General features: G+C 41.1%; 1 protein-coding gene across 1 annotated transcript in view; it reads left to right on the top strand.

Annotated features, from left to right (window-relative positions):
* Positions 1-22,213, top strand: part of cntnap2a (contactin associated protein 2a) — a 488,742-nt gene that overhangs the window by 291,250 nt on the left and 175,279 nt on the right. Inside the window, exons 10-12 of the mRNA XM_033985829.2 lie at positions 939-1,088; positions 15,076-15,238; positions 22,033-22,139. Of these exons, the coding sequence (XP_033841720.1) occupies positions 939-1,088; positions 15,076-15,238; positions 22,033-22,139 (420 nt within the window). The remainder of the gene's footprint in view (positions 1-938; positions 1,089-15,075; positions 15,239-22,032; positions 22,140-22,213) is intronic.

The raw sequence follows: 22,213 nt of genomic DNA, 5'->3' as shown, positions 1-22,213 counted from the left end.
ATATACACAACCTGGCCTGGCTTCTCTGTCAAATTTTAGAACCCATTGTGGCCCATTTGTCAAAAGCTTTGCCCAACCCTGGTCTATAATATAACTAGGCCGCCAAATAAACATCTTAAGAATAAAAATATGACGCGCTTCCATGTAATATTTAAACTAGGAGTATAAACTGATACTTCTGCTCCTTTTTTGGTTCATTTGACTCCCCGTTCACGTGTTACGTAATGCTTGAACATTAACAAAAGACACATTTAGAGCATGTGTGATAATAATGTCTGTAACTTGTCATCCAGATAACCAAAAAAAAGTGTTTTAATTGTTAATATTGCCCACCCTTAGTCTTAAACATGACTTAACAGGACAAAACCAGGACTGAACTAAACCCGGTCAAATCCAGGACGTTATACAAAGAACTAACAATGTATAGAACTGAGGGCCAAAGGTACTCCCTGGACTATTGAAAGTTAGTCACAAGGTCCACACTTTCAGATTCTTTCTATCAGCTGTCTGTGTCTGGGTGCTCTCAGGGGTAATGACGTTAGGACATGAGGGCGAAGAGACTGGCAAAAACACTCTTTACTAAAAAATGAAAGACAGGCAGGGGGCATACATATGAAAGCGCACGTAAAAGGAACCTTGAACACATTTAAATTCAGTATTGAGTGTTTCTAAACTCACCCCGAAGGCAATGGCAGAACATAAATACAGACGTGACACAGAGGCACAGCCGGGGAGCATCATTCCCATGAAAACAGCACTTTGTCGGTAATGTAAACATGTACAGTAGAACGCAGTTTGTTTGCTCTCATCACCGCCCACTTTATGCTCCTCTCTGATTGAAAATGCATTAGTCCCATTGTCACCCCGGTTAACTTCAAGAGGTGCTTTGATACTCGCTTAGGCTGACAGCGTTTTTGTGTTATTTTTGCTCTGTGCAGGATCGGGCCTCAACGACGGCCAGTGGCACAGCATTCGCCTGGTTGCCAAGGAGAACTTCGCCATGCTGACCGTAAACGGAGAGGAAGCTTCGGCGGTGCGCTCTTCCTCGCCCCTCAGCATCACTACGGGAGGGACCTATCACCTCGGAGGTAAGGCGCTACCAAAACTGAACTGGCACAAACGCAAAACTCTTTTAATCAGCTGTTCCCCAAACTGTGCCCCAAACTGCTGCGTTCTTGCATAACTGTTTCTGCGATGAATAAGTCATGATACCTTTTATGTTTGTTGTTGGATCCCGTGGCCTCAAGTTTACAGTCTCATTTTGTTAAGTTCAAAAGGCAGGAGCTAGCTTGAAATCTGCACAGGCGAGCTTTTGGGATCTGGTTTGGTGTAACGCAAATGTACAGGGGTGTAGCACCGAATTCTGAGCCCTAGGGGGAGTCCTGCACTACATATTGTCTCGCGAAAAACCTATTTTACAGAGTTTGTGGGGGGCCTCTCCCTGCACTGGGCCCCTGGAGCTAGCTTGAAATTAGCACAGGCGAGCTTTAGGGATCTCGTTTGGTATAACACAAATGTACAGGGGTGTAGCACTGAATTCTGGGCCCTAGGGGGAGTCCTGCACTACATATTGTCTCAAAAAAAAAAAAAAAAAAATTTTACAGAGTTTGTGGGGGGGCTCCTTACTGCACTGGGCCCCGGGTAAACCACACTCCTTACCCCCCCCCAGTCCGACACCCCTGTAAATGCATGTACTCTATTCAGTTTGTTGAATAGGGGTCGGAAAAGGCATATCACGGCTTAAAGGAATCGTCAGCGGTTAGATTCTCTCTTCGCCAAAGTGTCGTTGAGTAAGACTGTAAAGATATTTAAGTTCAAAAGGCAGGAGCTAGCTTGAAACTAGCACAGGCGAGCTTTTGGGATCTGGTTTGGTATAAACAAATGTACAGGGGTGTAGCACCGAATTCTGGGCCCTAGGGGGAGTCCTGAACTACATATTGTCTCACGAAAAATCTATTTTACAGAGTTTGTGGGGGGCCCTTTACGCACTGGGCCCCGAGTAAACCGTACTCTTTATTCCCCCAGTTCGACGCCCCTGCACATGTATTTTATTGAATAATTGTCGGAAAAGGTATTTCACGGCTTAAAGGAATCGTCAGCGGTTAGATTCTCATTGCCAAATTGCCCTTGAGCAAGACTGTAAAGATATTTAGGTTCAAAAGGCAGGAGCTAGCTTGAAATTCGCGCAGATGAGCTATAGGAACAATCTGGTTTAGTATAACACAAATATTTGTATTCAGATTGTTGAGTGGATGGAGACGGTACATCACGGCCTAAAGGAATCGTCAGCGGTTAGATTCTTATTGCCAAAGTGCCCTTGTGCAAGACTCTGATCAGTATCTCACTCCTAAGACGCTGACTCTGTTCCGTGAGTGATAGTTTCAGAAAACAGATGGGTGAAATGGATACTTGATGCAAAGCAGTTTGGGAGGCAGCGATGGTGCGAAACTCTTAAATAAATTCAGCCATTTAACAGATGTTTCCAGTGTAACATTGAGTCAGCGTCTTGGGTTATTGCTTTTTGAATGAATGGCGTCACAATTTCCCTCTACAATCCAACAAATGCAGAGAGAAGTTGTTTTGAAATAAATAAATAAAAGTGTGAATATGAAGTGGATATTGTTCGACGCAAACGTAGTTGTTAGTGAGGTGTCTGTTTTAGATGAACGCGTGAGCAGAGTGGCGTCGCGGTGTTGCATCACTGCTTCGTACAGTTGGACGCCTGGTCCGTCTGAATTGGGGCGACGCCGAGGTTAATGATGGAAGACAGTGTCTGGATGTGAGCTGGCACCTGGATGACATAACAGCCGCTGAGTGAGACGGATCTCTGCAGCACCCGCCTCCTCTCTCACCCCCCTCTACTCTAGCTCTCACCCCCCCACTCTCTCTCATACCCCTCTCCTCTTTCTCATACCCCCTACACTCACTTTCACTCTCTGTCTCTCCCTCTCTACTTTGTCTCTCTTAAATCCAGGACTGAACTAAACCTGGTTAAACCCTGGACTATATAAAGGACTATTCACATGAAATCCTCTCTGTCTGTCTCTTTCACCCCGTCTACTCTCTCTCTCTCACACTCTACCTCTCTGGCTCACTCCTTCTCTCTCTCTGTCTGCTTCTTTCTCTGTCTTTATCGCTCTCTTCCTCTTACCCCTCTACTCTCTTATCTCCTTTACTACCACTATTTCTACTCTTTCTCTCTGTCTTCCTCAACCTCTACCTCTCTCTCTCTGTCTCATTCCCTCTATTCTCTCTGTCTGTCTCTCTCTCGCTCTCTCTTACCCTTCTACTTACTTGCCTCCTTTTCTACTCTTTTTATATCTCTCCCTCTCCTCCTCTCGCTGTCTTTCTCTGTATCCATCTCTGCATCCATCTCTGCATCCCTCTTTCTCACACCCCCCTCTACACCCTGTCTCTCTGTCTCATTCCCTTTTTTCTCTCTGTCTCTCCTTTTCTCTTTATCTCTCTTTCTCTCACTCTTGCACCCCTCTCTACACTCTGTGTCTCTCTCTCTCTGTCTAAACTGAACCTCCTCCCTAAACATGAAACCATTTCTCTACCCCTCTCTCTCTGGCTTTCTGTATCTCTGTATCTGTCTCTTACATCCCCTCTACACTCTCTCTCTCTCTCTCTCTTTCTCTTGCTTTCTGTATCTCTCTCTCTCTCTCCCACTCTCCTCTACACTCTGTCTCTCTCTCTCTCCGTATCTCTGCATCTGTTTTTTCTGTATCTCTCTCTCTCTCTCTCTCTCTCTCTCTCTCTCCTCTACACTCTGTCTCTCTCTCTCTCTGTCTTTTGCTTTCTGTATCTTTTTCTCTCGCACTCTCCTCTACACCCTGTCTCTCTCTCTGTCTTTTGCTTTCTGTATCTTTCTCTTTCGCACTCTCCTCTACACCCTGTCTAACCCTAACCCTAACCCTAACCCTGTCTCTCTCTCTCTGTCTTTTGCTTTCTGTATCTCTCTTGCACTCTCCTCTACACTCTGTCTCTCTGTATCTCTGCATCTCTGTTTTTTCTGTATCTCTGTGTCTCTCGCACCCCCTCTACACTCTCTCTGTCTCTTTCTCTCCGTCTCTTGCTTTTTGTATCTCTGTCACACTCCTCTCTGTCTCTCTCTCTCTGTCTCTATCTCTCTGTCTCTCTCTGTCTAAACTGAACTCCTTAAACATGAATCCTTCTGTTGTGCGAGTGAGGGATGAGAGCGTGTCAGACACATGCAGACTTCTTCTCTCCGTTGTCCATCTTAATCTGTGCCGAGTGAAAACCTCTTATGCTTCTCCCGTGACTTTTTATGTATGTATCAAGTTTTTTATGTATGTATCAAGTTTGTCTTAATGTGACGATTATACAAAACCGCTTTTTCGAGAATGACAAAGAATCCCCAGCGTTTCAGACTTGGATATTTTAGTGAGTGTTTTCATTACTCTGCAAAACGCCAAGTCAATAAGTAAATGCATAGTACAGGAGTCATTAAATCTTAAAGAATCGCTTCTTTCAAAAACTTTCTTCAACTTTCCAATCTGCCATATTGGTTTTCTGCACCTCTCTCTTCTTCTCTTCTCTCCTCTTCTCTGTTTTGATCTGATTGATGATTTATCGATCTGGGTAAGCTGAGTGTGGAATCCGTAGTGGCAGGTAGGAAACGATTTGAGCAAAGTGTTTACCTCTGATACATGTTGGAGACGGACAGGAACCGGCAGACAAACATCAGCTGTAGAGAGCGAGTATTTAAAGAGACGTGTGTTTGCACCTGGTACGTTACACAAAGGAAGGAGAAGGAATTATACAAATGTGTGTACAGTATAATAGGCAGTATACAGTTGTCCTCCTCCGTACCGTGTCTCCTGTACAGTACACAATGTTTTCAGACAAATTTACATAAACGTTGTACCGCAGTGTGACTCTGAAGTGCTGTACGTTTGCAATTTGTTTTCTCCCCGACCAAACCCACAATGTCGATGAAACGTTCTGCACCGACAAAGGCGCCTACGAAGGTTTGAACTTTGAGAGAGTTTAAACGAGCGAGAAATGTGAGAAAATGTTAACGCCTGTGTGAGAAAAGTGTATAAAGTGTGTGGTGAGGGGTTTTACAGCAAAAAACATAGAGAATAATTGTAAAAAATAAAGCTGATACTTCGCGGATTTCGCCTATTGCAGGTTATTTTTTAGAACGTGACCCCCGCGATAAACAAGATAAGATAAGATCTGCCTTTATTAGTCCCACAGTGGGGAAATTCCAGTATTGCACCGCACAGTTAAAGAACAGAAGGAAAATGGTACATGCAATAAAACAAGATAATGGATAAATAGCTTAAAATAATTTAAAAGATAGACTAGTAGGCTTAAAAATAAACTAAAAATAGACTCTAATATAACATAAGAGACCAATGTACAGTATTTTCGTCACTATAAGTTGCACTTTTTTTTCATAGTTTGGCCAGAGCTGCGACTTATACTCAGATGCGATGTATATGTGACTTTTTTTTTTCATTATTATGCATTTTTTTGGTGCAACTTATACTTTTCCGACTTATACTTTTACTTCGTGCTGCTGTTGTTCATGTAAATGTGGCTGGACTTAACAAATGCCAAGATACACGGAACAAGTCAGTCTGTGGTAAACAAAAGTATGAAGGCCACAGGCGATGCAAGACTTTCGAAACACGTTTGTTTTTAAATACATTTTCTACACCTTTCTAATGTGTTATAGAACAGCGGATATTTTATTTACGTCTCTAAACAGCCTAATACAAATGTTTTATAGATTTGAGTGATCATAAAATATAAAAATATATAGTTAAAGGGCGACAGAAGCTCAGTTGGTAGAGCGTTTGTCCATTGTTCTGAAGGTTGTCGGTTCAAATCCCGCTCTTGACATAAACGTCACCGGTTGATTGGTCAGATCCACTGATTCACAGGTTGGCGGTGCGATTCCAGCTCCCACCGTACGTAGCTGCATGAGCGTGTGTGTGAATCGTGAGCATTTGTGTGTTTTTGAAATGTAAAATCCTCAAATACGGAGTCACTTTGTACCATCCTGCCGTGGCGTCTTTTTTAATAAATTTTCTACTTGTTTGTAATTATTCCGTGCATTCCTAGAGCAACAGTTCAGCGGTTGACCTTGACATCATTATATTCCATCTAAACGTGTAGGCTTTTCACCGTACGTGCGTTCCATTAGTCCTCATTACATCCCGCACTTTTCCATATTTCCTCAGCTTTGTCAAAGTGACGAGCTAATTCCATCCATGTAGGAGGTAACGGAATACTATAGCGAGTGTACAAAAGCTAGTTTAGCCTTTAGCTTGGCCTCAATTACTCTGTGTGATGGCTCAGTCTGATGAGTCAGAGAGGCCAAGCGCATTAAGCTCCACTCTGCTCCATCAGCAGCTTTCCCGTGTAAGTAAAACTGCCCAGTGTTGAACGCAATTAGTGAATATTCAAATGGTTTATGTGTTTTTGCGTTTTATTATACAGACTGTTGTGCAGAGACTTTGCGCGGTGAGCCTTCTGCGTTTGGTAGGGTGTAAATAAAGCGGCGACGCAGCTTTTCCGCAAAATCGATATCAGGTGGAGCTGGAGAATGTCCCGCAGTATGGCATTAAACGTATTGATCTCCATGGACAAGCAGGTGTCACCATCAAGCCCAATTACAGGACGGATTTATAGAGAGTTGAGCCGTCTTACAGCTTGTTTTTTGTTGTTTTTTTTGTTGTTTTTTTTGCAGAAATATAAAAACCTTTAACTAAATAAATGTAAAATAAGTTAAAAGTCTTAGTGGAACATTGCAGGATTATTATTTTTAATATTAAATAAGCTGTGTATTGTTTCTTTGAATGTATTTTAACTGGCTCTTTATGTGAAGATTTTATTATTCAACCAACACAGTTTTAAGTGTTGTATAAACACAAACGCCATGGAGATGTGACTCACGGCTTCTGCTGGCATGTTTGTAATGAGGAGAATTAAAAGCAGTCAGCGTGAGTCAAACGGGTGATTTTGCTCCGGCCATTATGTGTCATGATCCAAGAGAATGGACAGTGTTATGGGACAGTGGGGGGTTTGAATGCCCTTTTAAAGTTGAAATAATGCAACCAGCAGGGAATATTTGTATTAAGTGGCCTTGGTGAAGCAATTCCTCCGTATCCTCTAGAACACATGTGTCAAACTCAAGGCCCGGGGGCCAAATGTGGCCCTGCACATCATTTTATGTGGCCCGTGACAAGGTAAATTAAAATGTATGACTGTCTTAAAATATCAGTTTATCAGGAGATGCACAGTTAGACATTTTTTCATATCTATGCAAATTCATATGCAATATTTGTAACTTGAATAAGTAATAAATACAGAAACAACAAGATTAATCTATAGTTACATTTATTTTAAATACATTTGGTTACATTTATACTGTCTTATCTTTACATCTGGCCCTTTGAGAGCAGCCATTTAGCTGATGTGGCCCCTGCTCTAGAATAACATCAGAGTTGTACCATCAGTTTTATGCCAGATGCCCTGCCTCAAACAACTTCCTTAATGTGGGATCTCGGTACACTTCTTTATACAATCTATGATATTAACAAAGTGAGCGTGACGTCACCTACAGCGTCGACTCCAGTCAAATGAAGCTCAATTTGGAGCGGAGTTCAATATCTGCGAGTATCATAGCAACCAAAGAGCCAATCGGGAGTGAGGCTGTTGAAGGTAACGCCCCTTCCCGCCCACACTGCTGGTTTTGGAGGGAACGGGCGCTTAGCAACGCTGTCAATCAATCAAACCTGTTGCTAACGCTAGCAGGAGTGACGTTGGGGAAAGAAGGCGCCTGATTTATCTGTTATTAATGTTTATATCTTGATTTAATGGCAAAATAGCGAAATAAAAACACCAGGATCATGTAGAGTTTGATGGGAACATTTTAAGACCAAAATGACAAGACTGACAGCAGCAGTTACAGAAAGAGGGGACACAGTTTTTCAATGGAAAGTGAACTGGAGCCAGGGTTGATGGAGCGGAAGTGCGCTCATGATCACTTCCTATTTGGAAAGCAGCGGCTAGCACGTTAGCTATGTCCATTCATGTACACAGTCTATGGTTAATATATAAGATTTCTCAACTTCATCTCCTCCCTTTAGTAAATCCAAACATTTTTACTTTTGCGTTGAAACTGGAGGTCCTATATTCTCCCAATGCCGCTTACCTTATCTTTATGTTTCCAATTTGTTTTATTATTCCTTCCCTGCCGCGGTCTTATTTTCGTCTCATCTCCACCCCTCTGTGTTGGGTTTTGGGAGCAGCCTGCAGAACCCAAAACCCATTTAACGGAGAGCGCTTCCTAAAACGTAACCCTGAGCTTAAAGAAATTAATAAGTGACTGACACATGACTGACACAGATTGGATTCTTCATTCACGCAAACAGGCCATGGAGTCACGCTGCTCTTGTACAGATAAACAAAAGTTCTCCTAACGAGCAGCAGGAATTAATTAGTTACAATAAAGCCTGTTCAAATTTAATCGTTTATTTTGGTTCTCTGGGCCTTGTTAGCTAGTTTAACTCGATTTGACGATTCAAGAGTTACATTTTTAATTGGATGTTCTGCCTTCGTTTTTTTTGTTTTTTTTAAATATTGTTTTTGTTGTTTTCCTTCTAAATTAAATTATTTTTGTTTTATCTATTATTTGGAGACAGGAACATAGACTGTGTAAAGAAGTGGACTGAGTGCATTCAGCTCCAGTCAAATTAAGCTAATCGTGGCTAGCAGTTATAGCGGCTAATTCATAGCCAAGTTCCACATTTGAAATTCCGATGGCGAGTATCATAGCAACCAAAGAGCCAATCCGAGCGAGGCTGTAGAAGGTACCGCTCGCACCACTGGTTTAGCAGGGAGTGGGTGCTTAGCAACACTGTCAGTCAAACCTGTTGCTAACGCTAACGGGAGCGACCTCGGGGAAAGAAAGCGCCTGATTTGTCTGTTTATTAATGTTCATATTTTGAATCACTGGCAAAATAGCAAAATAAAATCATGAGGATCACATCAGAGCGGGTTAAGACGAACATTTTAAGACCAAAATACGAAAATTACAGCGAGAGGGGTGACAATTTCTCCATGTAAAGAGTCGATGGAGCCGGACGCGCCCCCATGATCACTTCCTATTTGGAACGCAGCGTCTAGTGCATTGGCTATGTTCATTTATACACTTCCTGGCCAAAAAAGGTGACACACTTTAGTATTTGGTTAGACCGCCTTTAGCTTTGATTACGGCGCCCATTCATGTGGCATTGTTTCGATTTCGCTTCTGCAACGTCACAAGATTTATTTCCATCCAGTGTTGCGTTAATTTTTCACCAAGATGTTGCATTGATGATGGTCGAGTCTGACGCTGCTCAAAGCTTCTCCAGCTCATCCCAAAGAATCTCAATGGGGTTAAGGTCTGGACTCTGTGGTGGACAATCCATGTGTGAAAATGACGTCTCATGCTCCTGATCCACTCTGTCACAATTTGAGCCCGATGAATCCTGGCATTGTCATCTTGGAATATGCCCGTGTCATCAGGGAAGAAAAAATCCATTGATGGAATAACCTGGTCATTCAGTATATTCAGGTGTCAGCTGACCTCATTCTGCTGAACCTCGACCAGACCAACAGCAGCAACACCAACATATTTGCTTAGATAAATCCAGGTGGCGACTTCTTTTTGGCCAGGCAGTGTATCTAAAGTTTATGGATTGGACTCAAAGGTGGTGGGTCAGTGTGGATCAGTTTGTACTTAATAAAAAGTAATGATAATGGATTTTTAGGGATTTTTTTTTACATATCAGCCCATCTCTATTTGATTCAATGTTCTTTTTTTATTTTTTCAAAAACAGATAAAAAAATTTCTTAAAATATTAGTCTAATTGGGTTCATTAGGTCTTCTGTTATAATTACACTTAAGATTCTTACATACAAACCTCTACTTATTTCATACCTTGTAGTTTCGGCTGCACTCCGCTTCAGTAACAATACAACATCATCACTGCCATTTAACACAAAAATAATCACATTTATTCCTCCAAAATCTGAAATATGCTCCAAAACTTTTACGGACAGTGAACCTCTAGATTAAAAACCTCATAATTAACGATTAGACACGACTGCAAAAAAATTAAAATTTGATTCATCGCCCAGCTACCTGAGAAATATATTTGTTTGTCCAAGACCAAAGGGGAGATTTATGGATAGAGGGAAGGAGTTGGCGCAGGCAGATAATTCACAACAAATAAAGAGATCATAACTGTCTCAGACCTGTATATTTTCCATATAATGTGTTTTTTTCTCATTCAAATGTCACCGTGTTCTTTTTACGCAATAATGAAATAAGAATCTGGATTATATGATCTCAGACGAACACCCACGTGGTTTTATAACGCACAGACCCGACGCTACATATGGACCTTTTTTTTTTTCCCTCTTAAAGGTCGTGATGAGTTAGACGTGAGATTTTGAGAGACACATTTATCACACAGCCTGTTTCCCTTGAAAAGAGAGGGGCGTTTTTGTGCGGATTTGATGCGTGTACTTGAGCCGTCAGCGCTTCAAGGTGCCTGCGACTGCACGCCGTGTCGTCATGGTTTTTTAAAGAGGCGTTCTTTTCATGGTTACGGTACCGACGTGGATAAAGGACACGAGATAATGACCGGAGATGTCATTCCCTTTAAGAGTTTGATGGATTTTAGGCATTGGCATTAGCGTCCAAATTCTGAAAAATGTTGCTGGTTATCAGTTGGTGGCTTATTGTATAAAGTTATGTTTGAAAGTTATAAAAATACCGAAACTAGGAGTACGCTTTATTCTTAGATTTCAATGGCAAATGGTCACTTTTTATATAGCGCTTTTCTATCCTTGAGGCTCTAAAAGCACTTCACACACACATTCATACACCAGTGTACGCAGACTCTGGGGGACGAGGTGGGTTAAGCGTCTTGCCCAAGGACTAGGCCTGTTACGATAATTACAGTCGACTTATTGTTCAGTATATGAAAGCTGGGACTATATATTTTGGGGTGAGTACTTTTTCTTTACGAAATGGGAGATTTGGGGTATTTTTGTTGTAATATGATAAGATTTGAGCTGTAAACGTGTGAAGAAGTCCCTTTTACGGCTAAATATTGGTACATTCTGCTATTTAAAGTCTATTTAAACATGATTTACTGGGATTATCTTAATTAATGTCCTAAAGTAGTTTTAATATAAGTTTATCTCAACATTTCTCTGCAGCGATATATCATTGTTACGTGCCACTTGGTCCTGGGGTGGTGGCACGCAACGAAATGATGTTAAAACCGGTGTAGAACAAAACGGGAGCGTGGAGATGAGGTCAAAAAGTAAATTTATTCTTACAAAAATATTGTTCAAAAGTGAATACAAATTAAACAACCCCACTGGTCGCTGATGTGGTGCGCGCTCCAGGCTTTTTTTCCCCAGTTGATTGCTGGACCAGGTGCGGCTCAACTGGTGGGTGGATCTGCGTAAGCGGAGGCAAGGTCAAAACACGACTGGTGCGTAACCATCGTGCTTTGTGACAGGCCGACCAAGGACGCAACAACAACAGCAGCAGCATTCATCCGCGGGAGCTGGAATCGCACAGTCAACCTGCGAGTCAGTGGATCTAACCCCTTGACCAATGATGTTGATCTGAAGGTTGCCAGTTTGGATCCCACTATCGAGATAAACAGATACAACTGAGCTACTGTCACAAAATATAAAGATTTACAATTGTCCCTCGCTATATCGCTGTTCACCTTTTGCGACCTTGCTGTTTTGCATGCCTTTTTTTTTTACATTGTATGAACGTGCGTTGTGTTCTGCGTCCTGATTGGCTGTTGGACTGTAGACCATTGTCCATTGTCAGTCTCCTCCGTGCCGTGTCTCCTGTACAGTACAGAATGTGTTCAGACAAATTTACATAAACGTTGGATCGCAGTGTGACTCTGAAGTGCTGTGTGTTTGCAATTTGTTTTCTCCCCGACAAAACCCACAATGTCGATGAAACGTTCAAAGACGCCTACGAAGGTTTGAACTTGGAGAGTGTTTAAACGAAAGAGAAATGTGAGACAATGTTAACGCCTGTGTGAGAAAAGTGTATAAAGTGTGTGGTGAGGGGTTTTACAGCAAAAAAACATAGAGAACAATTGTAAAATAAATAAAACTGACGACGACGCGGGTTATTTTTAGAACGTAACCCCCGTGATAAACGAGGGACCACTGTAGTTCATTTCAAAAGCCGCTAATCAAACTGTGTTGTTCTAGATAAAAGAAAACGCTAAACATCTCTAAAATGGGCGTTGTCATTGGCAACCATTGTCTAATTTACATATTAGGTTCTTTTTGTATTGGTTTAATTTTGTACCTTTGAGCACTTTTGGCTGCTGTCCAGATGTGGCACCAGAGCAGCAGATGTAAGGAGAGCTCTGCCCATCATCCCTGAACGGAGGAGGGAGAGCTGAGAAAATGAGCCAGGACCATTAATGGGGATTTGAAACTCGTTATTATTTAGCTATATGGTTCATTAATTAAAGGACTGTATGAAAAATCGAATAAAAGAAAGAGAAAGTCGTCAAATGTAATGATTCTGAAGTCATTGCACTGTAAATTTGCTTTCATTTTGTAACTTTAAAAACTGCTGTATTTAACATTTGTCACGTTTTAGACAAATCAAAGCTTTTTAACAAGAAAGAAAACCCAATTATACTTCTTGAACATAATATAAATGAGAAAAAGTTTGGGTAGTTGATGACTATGACTCCATCTGCAAACTTATAAATCAAGTAAAGTGGGCTTCATTAGCGTCTTCTACCAAAACACCGCAAACATGAGTAGAGTTTTGTTTGCAGCACTTTGCCTCGAATCTATATCCTCCAAAGCTTCACTCCTCCCTGGTCCCTCACTCCCCCTGCTCATTACATCCACAGAGAAGGCTGCTGTATCTTCTGTGACTCCTCCGCTGCCGTCTCCTCCGTTCGCAGACTGTTCCCGTGTTTCATTCCTCTCCTCTGCAGCTCGCTCGGAGTGCAGACAGCAGACAGGTGTACAGCACAACAGGCAGATGGCACCGGTGACAGGAGCAACTTCTCGGGAGCAAATGGAAATCACAGCGGCTAAAGCGCAAGCGCGTTTTTAGCGACGTGTTCTCCGCCTTTTGCCTGGCGAGTCACCCAGGCATAAAGTACAATTATGTCCTCCATACACACAGAGAGGGTCCGCATATGCCCCGTGTAATAAGCCTCTTTGATGGTTTGGCCTTGGGGTGGATGGCCGCGCGGCAGCTTGTGATGGCTTATAACATCCGCGTGATGGAGATGCCATTGAGCTGTAGTGTTTTATAGCTGCTCGCTTCAGGCAAAGATCGAATTCAAAACGCCTGTATCCTCCATCCTATAGCGTATGTGTGACCGTACATACAGTCATTTACAGTATTTCTCCATCGTTTCTGCTGTACTTGTGCACGCAGCGGTAAAGGTCTAGTAGTGTCGGCACATACGTGTTCCTTTGAGGATATTAGCAGCAATTTATCTCATCAGTATTCCCTCTTTGTTTACTATCGTCCAATATATGCAGCATAAAAGCAATCTAGTGTGACCTTTTAAAAGTCGACCAGCCGTGCATTCATAACTAGTGCTATGCAAAAGCTCTTTGGAAGCACCGACCTCCCGAGGGGCATCGTAGTATCATGCAATTGTAGAAATATACATACACAAAAATGGGTTTTAGTTCCTGGACAAATGCTTCTATTATTATTATTATTATTATAAACTGTTATATGTGATGCTGGTAATTAGCATTTGATCACAGTAAAGACGACAAAGCAAAGGAAGCGTGTGACCTTCTGGAATAGATAAATCGAGCAGTTGGACTTACAGTTGTTGGAGCGCTAGCACATTTTCATAAAGTAGGCACTGGCTTCTTAAGGCTGGTTTCGTCCTTGCCTCGTCCCTGTTCAGCCAAGGCCCCGCGCTGGCTGTGGACGGCCCATTGCCTCTTGTATCTCATAAAGGTTCGTATAGTAAAGCCTATGTCCTCTGTGCGTTGTTGTGGCCTTAGTCTCAGCTGAAGGCTAATGGGCTCGTGGATGGGCTGTAAAGAGCCTTTGACGCAGCGGCTCTCTGCTCCGCTCGGCCTTATCAAGGATGATGTCGTAGTTAACTTTGATTTCTGCTTCTGCTGATGGTGCTCTTTTCAAGTGGAGGATCAAACCACAGCGACGTTCTCAGAGGGTGAAATCATTGATTACTCTTTTAACTTACAATTTTTAATCTGTTTGTGCTTTGTCGAATTTTAACGTCTTGTGCGCAGCGGTCGCCATCTGCTTTTTTCCATAGAGATGTTCTTTTCTTTGCCTGGAATACTCCACAGTGCAGCATTAAACTTGAACTTAAACTTTTATTAAATGACTGGTGTTTTTATTGGTCAATTCTTACTGTGGGTGGAGTTTCTTTTAGATCTGACCTGTCATTTGTCCTGGTAGCGTCTCCTGCTTGTCTCCATGAGGGGAAAAAAAAGAGAAAAGTTTAAGCTGTACAGTGGAACATTTCATGCAAAGCAACTGCATCTTATCAAACAGACCTGGAGTTGAGTTTTGTTTCATTTACACATGATTATCTCACAAATTCTGCATGTTTAGGCTGCATATTTAGTGCTTCTCTCAAACAGAAAACACTCTGTTCCACCTTGTGATGTCATCATGTGGTAAAACAGGAAGTGATCCACTGTGTTTTTAAACTCCGCACACCTTTACTAGAATCATTTGGATAATTTTAGCCCTGAAATTGCCAATCTCTACTGAACTAAAGGTAAAAAAAGAGCTGTTAACGTGAAAACTACCAGCTCATGACATCACAAGGTGGAGCATTTTGAGTTTTGGAGATGTAGACAGACCAAACAAAAGACAAAAAAACACAACTCCAGGTATGTTTTTGATGAAGTAATGACAGTATAACATGGCTTAAGTCACAAGAGTCCATTTTGTGCAATACTGGACCTTTTAAACTCATTTTTCCACTTAATTTTCACACTTTTTCTTTTTTTCTTTCTGTCTTTCAGGATACTTCCTCCAGACTCTATTCCCTCCCACTCAGAGGTCCTTCCAGGGCTGTATGCAGGCCATCTTAGTGGACGACCAGCCGGCCGATCTGCATGCAGTGGAGAGAGGCACCGTGGGGGCTTTTGAGAATGTCAGTCTGGATATGTGCGCCATCATCGACAGGTAAAATCAATAGAAAACAAGCCTGCACATGTTTCAAGGTAACAAGCATGGATCTTTCTCGTCTTCAGCAACAATAAGCCAGAATGTATTCGCTCGAGTGAATAAATGAACATCGTAAATCAAAGTCTTTACATTTGCAACAACATTCGAATCCTTAGCTAAAGATTTATGATACTATGATGCGGTATATTTCGGCACAAAATTCTCAAGAGCAAATGGGCTACGTTTATGTCGCTCTGATAAATGAACGTAACTAAAAGGAGAAGTTCTGAGCCCGGAGATGGTGTAAAACTCTATTAAATACAGGCAGTTTATGGACAAAAATATTGCACTTAAATCAAAACGCAAATCTGGTTCACTAAAATTGCAGCTGCAGCTTAACCCAATCCGATTTTAGGCTGGTTAATGGAAATTATATTCACGCTTCATGAATACGCAAAACTAAATTTGAGGTTTGGAAGGTAATTATGAAAATTTACTCAATTTGCTCAATTATGTTATTTAATTAACTTGTAAAACTCACTAAAATTGTCAGGTTTACTCGTTTTTCGTACACGTCCATGTCTGAAAGATGGAATCAGATCTCGTGGCCAGTATTGAGATGTTTTCAGGTCGTGATGCGTCGTCCTAGGCTCCTGCGCCCGATCGATACTCCAGACGAGCATAAATGGTTATCTGTAAACATCTCGTGGTAAGCATAACCAAAAGCCATAATTAAGATGTGACCTTGCACTCATTACAGCTTCCTCAAATCGAACAATTGCTTTTCTGGTCAGACGTGTCAGCTCCGTTTAACCTTATACAAATCTGATAAGGACACAATTGCAGCCATTTCCATAATTACAAGATGTTTTTAGGTTTTGTTTGTTTTTTCGTAACATGTCTAAATAATTTGTTTTAAAGAACAACTATTGTGCTTGTGTCTGCGCTATAGCTTTAATCTATGACACCCGTGGATCGTTATGTTAATTTGCGCATTTTTAAATCACAATATTCATTTAAAACGACTGAAACTGAGGTGTCCAATGGGAGCTGACGTCCCACTAAACCGGGGGCGTCAAACTCATTTTCACCGAGGGCCACATCAGCAAAATGGCCGCTATGAAGGTCCAGAAGTAACTGGCAGTGTAAATATCACTAAATGTAACCGAATGTCGACGTAGACTGTACCGACCCCGCCTCATAACACAAAAAACAGACAGGTTTTTCTCCTCAAAGCACAAACTTGTATTCACCTTCACCTTTCTTCCTTCCAACTTCCTTCCACGCTGACAATTTTCCTCTTCATGAACATTTTGTGATGATTATTTGCAAATATTTCTCACTTCATTTCTCTCACTTGCTGGGAAAATCTCATTAGTTTGTCAGTGCACACATTAAAGCAGCATAGACTTATAAAATGACAGTGACGCCTTTTAATTTAACTTCTCGCGGGCCACATAAAATGACGTGGCGGGCCGCATTTGGCCCCCGGGCCTTGAGTTTGACACGTGCTCTAGACGTCATCACAACAAATCTGAACTCCTCTTTGGAATTTTTTTTTGGAGACTATAATCTTAACTGGAAATTTTAAATATTTGGCGTTACGTATCTGTTGATTATTGTGTGAACATGATGACATTTATCATTAATAAAATATCTGAATAAATAAAGAGTCGGCAGTTCCTATGGATAACGGCAAATCAAGCTAGGAAGCAGCAGAGTTTTTTCATTTGTAACACAATCGCTACACAAAATTGCCGAATCCTACTCATATCACGGAAGAATGAAGTAAATATAGTGTAGTGGGTGTTTGGAGGTGGCGGTGAAAACTGGAGTTGATCGACAATAACGCGTGTTGAAAATAAGTGATTAGAGATTATTCAAACAAATCACTCCAAATACAAAAGTCACTGACACATTTAAATCTTCAATAGCTCCTATAATTCTTTTGTTATACTCAGCAAATTTTAACAGTAGGTAAAATGAACCTTCTGAGATTTTTGGCGATATATACGATTATAATTGTTCACTTAAACTTGAACTTGTCACTACTTAAACTAGAGGAAGTAAAAATGACCTAGTTTTTAAAAATGTTTTTTAAGTGTCCACCATTTTTTGTTTTCGCCCTGAACAGCCTGATCCAACACACTTTACATAACATTTAAAGCATTTTCGGGCTTATGGCTCTTATTTGATTCTCAAAATTACTTTTTAAGCTGTTTATTGTCTGAGGTTTATTCACAAACACCTTTTCTTTAAAATCGCCCCACAGGAAGAAGTCAGGACGAGTCAGGTCTGTGGAGATCACATACTGCCCCCTGTCTTTGAAAAACACTTATTATTCCTTTAAAGTCATTTACGCTCGGGGCATCTCTGGTATTAAAATGTCAAATTTGACCCATGTGACTCAAAGTACCACTGTACAATGAGGGTTCGTTCCTCGGTGCTGTATTTGCTCAGATTAATGTCGGAAGGATCGTTCTAAACGCTCTGGAAAAATAAAAGAAGAATATTTAGAGACAAAAGAGTTAGGCATTTTTTTTCAACTGTCAGTGACTTTTGGGCAGCTTCTTCAGGTGAGTAAATGATGAAGGGAAACAACTACAACGTGGTTAAAAGCTCTAAAAAGTCAATTTAGCATAATATGTCTTCTTTAAATGAATCTAGATACACATTTGAAGTGCGGATCTCAAATTTGAAAGTACGAGAAAGAATCCTGTATATTGAGCACAGCTGTGAAAAATGAACAGAATTTTCTGAGAGTTTTTGAACCTGGTCGGCTTCCGAAGCTATACCCAAAAATTTCAAAGCTACATTAGTTTTCATGGCTTTTTTGTAATTAATGGAATTGCCTGCAGCCTTCTGTTATCATTTGTGTTGCTTTGCTAGTGTGAGGTAATGTAGTATGAAATTATTATTATTGTAGATTGCATGCATTAGCTTTGCACGCTAACGACTCCAGTTGGAAGCTTTTGTCAAGGTCCGCCGCTGCCTGTATAGCGCTTTCCCATTGTTCCGTTATTGCCAATCTCAATTACTTTTAAATGTTGTGTATCCGCGGTGCAGTGGATGTGGGGGAGGGGCGGCGGGGGGGACGGGACGGGGCGGCTGTGGCCTGGACTGCCATGGGAAGACGAATGTGCGCACTGTTACCGTCCAACTAATCAGAAAGTCTTTGAAGGCCGTTCGATATCCCTGTCTGACCCACTTTTGATCAATGCGGCTGCACAGTGGGATGCTACGGCGCTAAGAAGGTGGAGGAGGCTAAAAACACCGACTCCGACTTCCCACTTTCTTTCAAATAGCATCGGAACTGTCACTTCTTAAGGGTATCCAGCTGATCACGATGATACATGAAACCAAATTTAAATGCGCTGCTCTCCGGTAATTGATTTTTCTTTCTTTTAAGCACAAAAGGAAGAGCAAGAAGTCGGTGTCCTTTAGCGCTCCCGGTGTGATTGTGGCGCTCGTCAATTGCTGGCTATTGTTAAAATACAATACGTTTTATCTGGCCCTTGTTACCTTACAGAAGCCAGGGACGTTTTGACATTTCAATACAATACAGTTCTTTAATTGAATTGATTTTTTTATTTTGGAAATGGTGAAATGTATCTTCAGAGCATCATCGTTTTTCTTATAGTTGTTATGAACCGTCCGGCGAGAGCAAATGTAAATTTCCTCACCTTGTAACCTATGCTATCATTCAAAATCAACTGTCGCCGAGAACGCATTGATTTGCTTATTGATTTTGCAGCAGTCAGATCTCTTTCCTGACACAGCCACTTGGGACTGATACAAAAAGCACACCGGCCTGTGATATCTTGTATCTGGAATACACGGATGTCACAATACTAAAATTCCACTGGATTTCACTGCTGAGGAAAATGCTCAACGCTTTAGATTCCACCATGATGCATTTTTATACAGCGTTTTTCCACCTTCAAGACACTTTACAACAAGGAGACACAGACTTTCATACACCAGACGCCGGGGGAGAGGTGGATTAAGTGTCTTGCCAAAGGACAACACGACAGCATTCATCTATGGGAGCTGGAATTCCACCACCAACCTGTCCACTCAACTATTTGAACCACCAACTTTAAGATCAGACGACAAACATTGGATAATAAAATACATTCTTTTTTTACACACCATAATATTTTTTTAAACCAAACACATACTTCATTTTCTTGTCTTGTTTACATGGTTTCATTTACATTGCTCCCTCGTTTATTCCGGGGGGTTACGTTCTAAAAATAACCCGCAATAGGCGAAATGAAGTATCTGTGAAGTATCAGCTTTATTTTTTACAATTATTCTATGTTTTTTGCTGTAAAACCCCTCACCACACACTTTATACACTTTTCTCACACGGGCGTTAACATTTTCTCACATTTCTCGCTCGTTTAAACTCTCTCAAAGTTCAAACCTTCGTAGGCGCCTTCGTTGGTGCAGAACGTTTCATCGACATTGTGGGTTTTGTCGGGGAGAAAACAAATTGCAAACGTACAGCACTTCAGAGTCACACTGTGATCCAACATTTATGTAAATTTGGCTGCGAAAGGTGCAAACGACAACTGTACACACAACTTTTGGGATAGATTATGTAAGACCTTTCTAAAACTATTCAGGAAAGGTCTAATTTAGTTTTCAGTTATTGTTTTTTTTTTGTATTAACACTATTTTTGTACTAGTTTTGGTTGCAGTTAGTAACAACGTATTGATACTTTTGACAACCCTACTGTCCGTGTATGTAAAATTACAGCTGTCGACTGATACGCTTTTGTAACATCTGTGCCGTCATAACCTTTAGAGTAATAGTGAGAAAATCTGACGACACCCCAGGATGCAGAGATGATAAAGGAGCAGTGACGTCGAGCACGTGTAGCGACAGTGAGACTTGAACCAGGGCGAACCAGAGAAACCTCAAAGACGTTCAGTGTCAAATCCAGATTTGTGTAAACAGAGATCTCCTCAGCTCCTCCAGACACGAACCATCTTTGGATTCCTCACAGCTCTACAGGACTTAATGCGTATCTCAGTGTTTAAAGGACTCCTGCAGTTACCCGTGTGACACTCGTTTTAACCAATTACGATCATTTGATACATACAAGAAAGACGGGTTTGTGTAATACAAGTAGAGTCTTAGGATTAGGTCCCAGTTGGACTTTCAGACAAATAAAACAACAAAGCTTCTATTTTGGCAGAATGATAAGGAAAGCAAACATTGGTATTGTCAGCTGTACAGAAAAGTGCTTTTTATGTTGTTTTTTTTAAAGTGCTGCATCGTCTGGTTGAGGGTCTGCTTTTCCTAGAAAGTTCCACAGTATGATATTAAACATTTTATCTTATATTATCTTGCATTTACTGTATTTTCTGAACTATAAGTTGCACTTTTATATGTGAAATATTTATATTTCTTCATTATTATGCATCTTTTGGCTGATACGACTTATACTCAGATGCGATTTATACGTGAAATGTTTTTTTTCTTCATTATTATGCATTTTTTGGCTGATGCGACTTATACCCCAGAAATACAGTATTGTTGATTTATAGGAGTTTTCTTGTTAAATACAGATGGAGAACTGGCTCCCCTCTCCACAGATCTGGCCTGGCGTTGTCTTTGTTTTCTTTATTTATCTTTATTTCTACAAGGGAACCCAATGAGATCAGATTTTGACTTTATTTTCTTGGTGCCCTGTACAATACAAAACAAAACAAAACAAAACAAAAAACAAAAAAAAACACCTTGTCTATTGAGAAAGTTTAATGCCATACTGTGGAACATTCCAAGTACCTCCAGGTTTTTATTCTGCACTCTTCGCTTTTAATGTTAATTTTATGATGATTATTTGTGATTATTTATGTTTTGCTTTGTTGTACAGTGGTCCCTCGTTTATCGCGGGGGTTACGTTCTAAAAATAACCCACAATAGTCGAAACCATTTAATTTTTTACAATTATTCTGTATCAGGGCTGTCAAACTCGTTGTCACAGAGGGCCACATAAACAAAATAGTTGCTCTCAAAGGGCCAGATGTAACTGTAAGATAAATGTTGCTATGTCTTAAACTTGTTAATTAACTGTTTCTATATTTATTGCTTATTCAAGTTACAAATATTGCAGATGGATTTGCATAGATATGAAAAAATGTCTGTTTAACTGCGTATCTAATGATAAACTGACATTTTAAGACATACAAGTCATACCTTTTAATTTACTTTGTCGAGGGCCACATAAAATGAGGTGGCGGGCCGCATTTGGTCCACGGGCCTTGAGTTTGACACGTGTTCTATATGTTTTTTGCTGTAAAACCCCTCACCACACACTTTATACACTTTTCTCACACAGGCGTTAACATTTTCTCACATTTCTCTCTTGTTTAAACTCTCTCAAAGTTCAAACCTTCGTCGGCGTCTTTGTCGGTGCAGAACGTTTCATCGACATTGTGGGTTTTGTCGGGGAGAAACCAAATTGCAAACATACAGCACTTCAGAGTCACACTGCAATTCAACGTTTATGTAAATTTGTCTGAGACTGATGGACAATGGTCTACAGTCCCTTAGCCAATCAGGACGCAGAACACAACGCACGTTCATACGCTGTAAAGCACTTTGAATGACTTTGTGTAGAAATTGCGCTATACAAATAAACTTGCCTTGTCTTTTCCTCCATGTGACACCTAGAAAAGTTACATAGTGCCCTTTTAACACATAATTTTGCGGCTCAGAGCGGAGAACATTCATATTTCATCCCCCGTCTTCTTTCGTCGCCATTTTACCTTTAATCCTATCCTTTCCTGTTTTATAGATGCATGCCGAATCACTGTGAGCACGGCGGCGGGTGCAGGCAGACGTGGGACAGCTTCAGTTGTACCTGCGACGGGACGGGGTACACCGGCGCCACCTGCCACACTTGTAAGTATCATGTCCAACACTGCTCTCTCCATAACACATTTCACTGTATTTTTCCCTTTGGCTTCCTCCCATCA

The sequence above is a fragment of the Periophthalmus magnuspinnatus genome, chromosome 20, assembly GCF_009829125.3.
Source record: "Periophthalmus magnuspinnatus isolate fPerMag1 chromosome 20, fPerMag1.2.pri, whole genome shotgun sequence".
NCBI classification, from domain to species: domain Eukaryota; kingdom Metazoa; phylum Chordata; class Actinopteri; order Gobiiformes; family Gobiidae; genus Periophthalmus; species Periophthalmus magnuspinnatus.
Note: the sequence above shows the minus strand (reverse complement) of the source record. Positions and strands in the feature narration are given on the sequence as shown.